General features: G+C 29.7%; 1 protein-coding gene across 1 annotated transcript in view; it reads left to right on the top strand.

Annotated features, from left to right (window-relative positions):
* Positions 1 to 7,186, top strand: part of LOC108685981 — a 9,953-nt gene extending 2,767 nt beyond the window's left edge. Inside the window, exons 3-7 of the mRNA XM_018190999.1 lie at positions 1,270 to 1,387; positions 1,500 to 1,644; positions 1,753 to 1,840; positions 2,057 to 2,456; positions 3,115 to 7,186. Of these exons, the coding sequence (XP_018046488.1) occupies positions 1,270 to 1,387; positions 1,500 to 1,644; positions 1,753 to 1,840; positions 2,057 to 2,456; positions 3,115 to 7,056 (4,693 nt within the window). The 3' untranslated portion in view covers positions 7,057 to 7,186. The remainder of the gene's footprint in view (positions 1 to 1,269; positions 1,388 to 1,499; positions 1,645 to 1,752; positions 1,841 to 2,056; positions 2,457 to 3,114) is intronic.
* Positions 7,187 to 10,020: the final 2,834 nt, after the last annotated feature.

The following is a 10,020-nucleotide window of genomic DNA, read 5'->3' as shown; positions in this document are numbered from 1 at the left end:
ACACACACACACACACACACACACACACACACACACACACACACACACACACACACACACATACACACACACACACATCCTCTATACGATATCATTATTGAACTGATCTTGAGGGTCATCATGCTATTGCATTGACCCTCTCAATAGCTTAATCAGATTGTGTCTGAAGGTCGAAAAAATATTGTCTTATCTATTACAAGATGTTAAAACTGCAAAAGAATTTTTTTAAATTTTATTTAATCATTTAATGAATTTTATTTTATTATTTATGTAGTAATATAATTTACAAACACGCAAAGATTTATTTATAGATTATTGAAAACATATATAGTGAGAGCAAAAAGTATTCGTACAAGGAAATTTTTTATGAAAAAAGTCTTATTTGTAAAAAATAAACATTAATTAGCAATTTTATACAATGAATATATTCTATTCTAACATATACAAATGAGCTTCGCATGTATTTCTGGTATTATAAGCTAAATTTCTCGACTGTACGAATACTTTTTGAGCATATAATGGAACTTTTAATTTTCGCTTATTTTTCAGATGATATATTTTCTATAATTAATATACATCTTTTTGGTATATATAATTTTAAGAAACACACAGTCTATTTTATATTTTATGAATAAATTGTTAATTATCCAGCAAAAAATGATCATCAATTAAACGTCGAATTGACGATGAAATCATCGTATCGATTCGACATCAATTCGATGACTCATTTTTCACTGGATAATATTTAATTTTAAAAATAAAATTTTTTTAAAAATATATTTTCTCTTTACGAATACTTTTTCACTGTATGTCGTTTTATTCCATTTTACGGAATGTTACAAGCTAGATTCTAATATTGTGATTATATATATAAAAGCATATTATTTTATTTTTCCAGAGAATTATAAATTTTATATATATTTTGTGTGTGTGTGTGTGTGTGTGTGTGTGTGTGTGTGTGTGGAAATATATAAGTTTTATGTACTAAAATTAGATTAATGTATTATGAACATATTTTTTATTATTATTGTAATATAATATATTTTTACACACATATATATACATATTTGCTTTAAATAATTATTTAAATATATTATTTAAATATATTTATTATTCTCATTCTCTGCACAATTCAAGTTGTAATTAATGTATACAGAAATATATTAATATATTTTAATAAATATATTTTATTTAAATTTACATACTAAATATATAACTTCAATATTATACATTTCTACAGCAGATGTATATCTCATATTTTTATTACAGAAATGTAAGTATCAGTGTGAATGAATGTTATACAAAGCCTTTACGAGCAGCAAAGTTGAAGGATTCTATTAGTGAAACCTTACTTTTGTTCTTATATATCTATCGCGAGCTTTCTGAGGTAAGTTTAGCAGCCTATTATGTTATATTTGTATAATCCTCTTTTCACTCTATGCACACAGCGTTTTGTAATAATCCTTCACATTTAAACAAAGACATTCATCATTTTTCAGGACCGTAATAAATCTATTTACTTAAATAATATGTCCGATTTATTGGCATTGTATATAGATATGGAATTAAAAGCTTCAAAAAAAAGTAAAGAAGGTCATAACAGAATTTGCACAAGACTTATTTCTTGTCTTTATGTATATTTAGGTATGTATTTTAAACGTTACATATTCTATATACTTAATTCACTTAATTGAAACTTAATTGATAATGATGAATTGAAAATTTTTCTGTATTTTTCTATATTTTATCTAGAACATTCCACAGAGCATTTATTAGATACTTTGATAAAAACACAATGTATGTGCCAGGGTTATCATCGTATTTTAGACCCAATAATAACGTAAGTATATGATATAGAAATGTACGAAATTTTATTTGAAATTATCAATATTTTGCTACATTATTTATATCATTATTCAACAATGAATTACAAAACATACATTTTATATACATATATCAGTCAAAATATATATTTAAAGATTTATTTTTTATATAATTTTATACGTTTCAAAGTTTTTCATATAGTTACATATCTATTTCTTTTATTTGATTTCAGAAAAGTAATTAAAAATATTCCAAAGCATCCCAAATCAAATATCATGTATATTCGTTATCTTCTTATTTATTGTCTTTGGAAAAAAATAAATAGCAATTTAACCGCAAAAAATGACATTACTACAACCGCAATTGCCTCTCTGGGAACACCACCAGCGGCTTTCCCACCATGCGTGTTAAAAGATATATTACCGAAAGTGCCAAAGTGTCAACCAAAATATTCAGCAAAATATCTGATGCGGCGGAAATTTGATATAAAAAAATGCTGTGAAAAATTTATACAGTTCTGTAAAGAGAGCAGAGAAGATACATGCCAGCAACAAAGTGAAAATGCAACTACATGCCAGCAACAAAATGAAAATGCTACAATTCCAAGCTCATCTAAGAAGACTACTTCATTGGTACGTACGTAGTATTCGAGACTTGTTGTGATATTCATTAATGATATACTTTTGAGATCACTTTAGATAAAAATTCTAATATTAAAATAACGAGAGTATTATAGTTTTTAAATGAGAAATATTTAAAATTAAACAATCAAATTCTCTGATATTCATACTCTATGATACAGTAATGCATGTAGAATTACGTGTCAATTTCAACAATATAGCATTGATATTTTACTTTTGTGCACTTTGCGCTTTATCTGAGCATGTGAATTTCACACAAAAAAATCTTAAGAATCATTAACGAGTATCACCATAAATTATCTCATATACGCTCTGTCATGTTCTTATAAATATTGTATATGTTTTTATATAATTCTAAAACTATTTCCGTTTAAAAAATTATGTTTAATCTTATTTATATGATGTACAAATAAAAAATTATTTTTACGCAAATTATCAGAAAATCTTTATACACAGAATACTTATTTAGTTTGTTGCCGTAATTAATAGAGCTTCATGTACATAATGAATAATAATAAGAAAAGTTGTACATATAAAATAAGAAAGAATTTTTATGACAATTTTTTTTTTATTAAGAAAAGATTTGTATAAAGGTAACAGGATTGATATTTTTTGACAAGGAAATAATGAACTATATATATTTTTTTAGCTGGAAATTACATCACGCGAAAATAAAAATACAGAGTGTATTGAAAATAAACTCGTTTCTTCAGATAAAGATGTAGAAAGTAATTGTGTTATGTCAGATAATTTAAAATCTTCACATTTAACAGAACAAACAAATGTTAAACCTTTAGGCACAATTTCTACAAATATTTCTGTAACACGGACTATCTCTAAATCGGTGAAATCAAAAATGCTTCCACGGAAGAAGGCTAAAAAATCTAATAAGATTGTACTAATCGATCTTACAACTGACGTCGCTTTCGAACGATGCATAAAGAAAAGGAAATCGAGAAAAGTTGCGTGGCTTGAAGAAGTGAAAAAGAACTTTGACGCGAAGTCGATAAGAGCGTCACGGAAGATTAAGAAACAACAAAAAGCGAAAAATTCTTTGAAGAAAACTAATCAACAATTGGAAGATTCGCTTCAATCTGTACATGCCACAGAAAATACAACTTTGAAGAATAATTCCAGTACATCTACGATACAGGACATGAAGTTAAATAACGAGCAAATAAAATCCATGCATCTTGATGCGAAACATAACAATACATCAGTCAATGGTAATAATACAATATCTACAAAATCGGTACATACGAATAGCAGTGACAAAAATGAAACTGTCGATATGCTGCACTGCACAGTTTCTTCTTCTGTAATTGTTGATAGACCACAGTCTAATAAATCTAAAGCTTCAAAAAATTCATTATTGGATATTTCGAATGACGCTAATAAAGTTAGCAAATGTCATGATGTTAATATTTTGGAAGTAAAGAATAATGAGAAAATAAATGATAGGGATAATACACAGACTGTGATTAAACGACTGATGGAAAAAGATACTCCGCCTGAAAGTGAAACCCATAAAAGAGTTGAAAGTTTAAGAAAAATCTGTGATTTAGGAACAGAGCACTCTAAAACTGTAAATACTCCTTCGATATGTGCCCAAGATAATTCCAAAGATGAAGATAATAGCTCTAATCATAATACTAACTATCTTACAATTAAAGATAAATTATCCTCACAGGTAGCTTCATCTCTGGAGCACACGCACTGCAAAAACAACACACAAAATGAAACAAATGAAAAAATGAAAGATTTTGGAAACAATGAGAAATGTGTGCAGGAAGATATCTGTGAAATACAATGTTTGAAATCAACCACAGTTGATAGTGAATTAAGTAAAAAGAAATTTGCAATTTCTACAACAGTAGCCGAAACTCTTACTACAACAACTATAAGTAGTGTGGAAATATTAATAAATGACGCAACAGAATCTGAGCGATTGAAACAATCATGCATTACTGGAAATACAAGGCACTCACAGGAATCTAAATCTCAAGATAAATATGTATCAACAAGTCACGATGTTGCAAATAATACTGTAAGTATTAATATAACGAATGGAGACCATTCTAATGTACAAACAGATTTAAAAGTTGATACTTGTGTCGAAGTAAGCGATAACGTAAACGATAGCAGATTCTCTAATTGTAAAATCAAAGAAACTATTTTTGAAAATCACACAGCTGATAAGAAAAATATTTCTAATATCCTTGACATGTCACTGTGTTCAAAAGATGAAAAAGTCAATGACATCGATTCGAAAACAGATCATAAAGAAAATGTAGAAATTGAATCGAACAGGAATTGTGGTAGAGAATGTAATATAGAGGAATTAGTAGAAAGATCTTCTGTATTGTGCAAAAAAGTTGACCAAATGCATGATCATAAATCACCGAAAGAATCATACAAGATATCACATATAAAAAATATTCAGGATTCATCGGGAGATAAATGTATCATTCAAGATTCAGAGTTACATGATAATATAGATGGGCTTTCATTATTAGCCAATGTTATCGCAAGTCAGCATGTATCTCATCTAAAAACACAAACCGAACATGATTTAAAATACGAACAAATCAAAGTCAAGGATTATGCATCGTTAAGAAATTCTCCTAATAATCAAACTACGGATGATGAAGCTGATACCAATGATTCATCGACCGTTTCTCAAATTTTGGAGAATCCATCCACTGAAGTCATCAATAGAATAGTTGGGATTTATCCAGAAGACGCATTAGACAAAGTAGCGCTTCATGTTGAAGTGACATCAACAACTGATCCCGATAACCGCGAAAACGATCCAAGCAATAGCGTTTCACATATTGTTGAAACTACTCTCAATTACGAAACAGATACGATATCCAACAATTTAAGTATGATGGAAAACAATGTGCAGTCAATAAAGGAAAATACGAACGTTATATTAAACGGTGAAACAGTCGTGCTCTTACAAAAGTCTCCCAATAGTAATTTATACATTATTAATAAAGCAGTGGAAAATGCACGAGATCATAATAGCGATGATGAGAGTTGTCCAATTAAAGAAAAGAGTTGGATGATTCCACCGGAAGATTATGCATCGTTTGAAGTTGTTAATACATCAGAGCATATTTCGTTTAATTTGGATTTACCGCAATACAATAAGGAATTATCGTGCCAAGAAAATAAATATTCCATCGGAAGGAATAAAGGTATAAAAATCGAGCCTGAGGAGGAAAGTAGTTTAATGAGCATCACAGAAATGAAATCTTACGGTAAGAAAGGTTCATTGTCATCCGACGTATTACCTGCGACATCACAAATCTATCAGGACACGAACGTTGCGAATATTAGCATCAGCAAGTCAATCGATAAACGAAAATCCAAATCCATTCTTACTTATAGGCAGAACATTAAGCAAGAGTTCAGCAATCATATTACGCCTAATTGTGGAATACAAGGGTGCAACGGAATACATTCGCATCCGCATGAAGTAATTGACCCGCAACATTCGTTACATATTCCGGTCACTCATCCCACAACAATACCTTCGATTTACGGGAACTGCGCTGCCAGCACAGATCTATGTATGCCATATCACAAGCATTGCACCTCCGTGTCGTGTAGTTTACAAATTAATTCTACTACTTCGCTCCATTCCCACACAAAGTCCGCAAATTCATGCGGGAGATCACACTGCTCCTGTCTAAATTGTACGTACGACATAGTCACACATTGTAGACAGTGTATACACCCGGCCACAGACTCCCACGTGTCTTGCATTGAAAGTAATTCTTATTTTTTGCCCACACATTCATCAGTACAAACATCCGCCGTCCAAGAGCACGATAGGACAAAAAGCGAAGCAGTAATAAGTAAATTATACGACGATCAAATATTGCGTAAAAGAGTGCTACAAAATAATACGTTGGAGAAGCTGGATATGCCTCGCGAGTCAGAGAAGTTATTTAAAAAAGATATGGAGAACACGTTACCGTTGAAAAAGAGATTGAAAGCTCATGCCATGATGTCAATGGCATATGAGAAGGTACCTATCAAGACAGAGAAATTGGATAACTATCCTGGAATTCCCATGATGCCCATAACAGCCATAGAAAAGATAGATGGTACACAGAAACATCCCACGCAAATCATTAAATCATATGAATTATCCTCTAATGAAGAGAATAATACACACGGCAGCTATCACTTCAATTCGAATATAGTGCGAAGGGATTATTACAAAGATATCCACATTTCTAATACACATAATCTTACAAAAGAAAGTACAAGAAATCACGAGCGTCAGTTTCGACCGAATGGTGAGCAGCCTAACGCAGTGTGCCTAGAAAGTTGTCAGGATAGGATACCTGCGCAGCGTAGAGACGTCACAAATCCAATATCTCTGAAACATATAACATCGGAGACGATTGAACAGGATAGCGCGTGTAAAAAGGCGAAAAAAACGCAGTCGTCTATTAGACAAACGAGAAGCTCAAAAAGAAACGTTCCTAAGGTAAATTATTGTTACACCGATGTTGATCCAGAATGGAATCCGTCCGGTGAGTCAAAACGAAGACGTAAGAAGACTAGTCGATGATCAATACTATTTCATTATGAGAAGTCACTGCTGTAAAAATGAAAGAGAAAATGGAAGCAACCTGTACAGAGGACAAATGTGTTCTTCAAGCTGTGGCACTGTAAATCTGTGTAAATATATGTACAAAACGGAAGCGAAAAATAACTCGTCCTAGAAGATTTAGAGATAGATCGTTCAACAGCGTGTTCAAGATTAGCGTCAGCGAAGAATTACATTAGCTATATATAGAAGACATCTGCATAAAATATTTTTGATGTTTGGTTAGATATCGCTAGAAGCAAGTTGTAGAGAATTTTATTCCGTTAAATCATAGTTTAGACGTTCCTAGTTGTGATAGTAAACGTCGACATTTTGTTGCGATCAGATTTATTGTCACATATCTTTAGTATATGATAACGTATAAGAAAATGTTACAGTTCAAAATAGAATCATTGTTAAATTATATTAAAATATGTAAAATACGCGTCAAATATTTTTATCCTTTAAAATTAAATTTTCAATTATTTCTTTATAATATTTGATAATTATATAGAACAATATCTAAAATCTTAATGAAAATATATTCATCTGACCCGTTTTCACTCAAAATGAAAGAATCTAGCAAAAAAATCGGAGGTTCGGCCTCGCGTTAAGCGTTAAAGTTCGAAATTTTAGAGGTTAAGATATCTGTCATTCCGATTCGCTGCAGCGCTATATATACATAAGATCTGTTCTTTTTCGAAGAATAAAAATGAAATAATGCAATAAGTTAGAGTGAGGTAGTTTGGAGCACTTTCATCTGATTGGTCTATATTTTAGATCTAATGGAAATATGCCAATCAAATGAAAAAGCATCGCATTGACCATACCTTGAATATGTCATTTTACTTATTACGATTAAGGATACGATGAAGGAGATGCTGCAAATGATGCTTTGAAGCGTTTTTTAATTGATTAGTTTGTAAAATTTTTTCTTCTAATTGGTCCATCAAATACTTCAAAGTATTTGTAGCGAGACTTTGACCACAGTAGAGCAACTGAATATACAAATCCTTGGTTTGCTCTCCAAGATATAGTTGAACATGCAAAATTGTGGCCGAGATTTATCTGAAAATTGTTTTGGGATCGCAACTTAACCGATCACAAACAAATGATTCTCGTAAATTTCTCTTTTATAAATGCAATATTGGAAGATTTTTTACACGACATTTTATCCTTTACATTAAAAAAAAGCATATACAAAAGATTGGAAACCTGCGATTTACGGTTTAATTATTTAAATCATGAAGTAATATCATTAATTTTAATTAATGAATTAGATAATACATAAAGAAACATTTGTAACATTTTATAAAATTTATAGAAATTTGGATGATAACGACAAAGTCGTGTTTATAGTTTTAGTGTGTATTTCAAAGAAATGTTGGATTTAAATTTTAATCCATATAACAAAAATCAAAGAGGTGTACATTTTAAATAATAAGCTCTATTCTGTACTTTAAAAATACAAAAGTATTACTTTAAAAAACAACAATTCACTACCTTAAAAACAATAATTCACTGCTTTAAAAACAACAATTCACTGCTTTAAAAATGATAATTCACTATTTTAAAAATAATTTATTAAAAAACTGCTCTAAAAAACAATTCACTGGTTTAAAAATAATTCACTGCTTTAAAAACAATAATTCATTGCTTTAAAAATACAAATTCACTGCTAATGCAAAGAAGTATTATTATTTTTAAAACAGTGAATTGTTGTTTTTAAAGCAGTGAATTGTTTTTAAAGTAATGAATTGTTGTTTTTAAATCAGCGAATTATTGTTTTTAAAGCAGTGAATTGTTTTTAAAGCAGTGAACTGTTGTTTTTAAAGCAATGAATTGTTGTTTTTAAGGCAGTGAATTGTTTTTAAAGCAGTGAATTCTTCAAAAAAGAACAGATCTTACGTATACGTAGCGCTGCAACGAGTCAGAATGACAAATATTTTCTCTAAAATCTCAAACTTTAACGCTTAATATCTCGTTATTACGAGGCCGACCACCGCATTTTTTTGCCAGATTTTTTTCTTTCATTTTGAATGAAAACGCATCAGATGAGTGTATTTTCATTAAGATTTTAGGTGGGGAATATGCCATTCTAAATAATTAACCAATATTTTATTTGATAATACAATTTAATGTAATTTTGTATTCAATTTAATGTCCTTGGAACAATTATTTGAGATACGTTTATAAAATATTTTTCTTGTTCTTAAATTTTTTTTTCGTTTTTTATTTGTTAATATTTAGATTTACAATATCGCGTTTGTCTTATGAGATACCCACTTGCGATTATATATCAATATATAAGTTTTTTTTAATTTGATAAATATATCTCTTAAGTCTTAAGATATATTCTTGCCACTTTATATATAAGTAAATATAATAATTTATCGATACAAAATCGGTAAAACCAACGATATTTAAACTTTGATAATTCATAACTAAAAAAGTTCTCATCAAAGTATAAAATTTTTATCAAATAAAAACAAAAACTTACAATATATATGTAGTCACAAGTGGATCCTTCATTGTTAGTTGAAAGTAAGTTTACGATAGTGCTTTCGTTGAATTACCTTTTTTTAATCAAATAAATATTCCTATATAATGATGACATTTTTGTTAAAAATTATATTATTTCTTTACTAAAAACGTTAACTCAAATATAGTGACACTAATTATAGAAGTGAACAAGACGAACTTAATCGTAGATTATATATTGATTGCGTTTTTCGCACGGTAAAATTTCATGCTCTGATTTTTTACTACTATCGTAACTGAGTATGTCTAAAACTATGGTTAAACATCGTTTCTCTCTACTCTTGCGATATTGTAATTGATATAAGGCTTTGTAAGATAATATTTAAATTTAATGTTTTTCTATTGTCATGGTTGCAACGACGTCTGTCGCAAGCTGTAACTTTCTTAAGCATAAAATTCCTAAAT

This window comes from Atta colombica, unplaced genomic scaffold (assembly GCF_001594045.1).
Source record: "Atta colombica isolate Treedump-2 unplaced genomic scaffold, Acol1.0 scaffold163, whole genome shotgun sequence".
NCBI lineage: Eukaryota > Metazoa > Arthropoda > Insecta > Hymenoptera > Formicidae > Atta > Atta colombica.
This window is presented reverse-complemented; position numbering and strand designations above follow the sequence as displayed.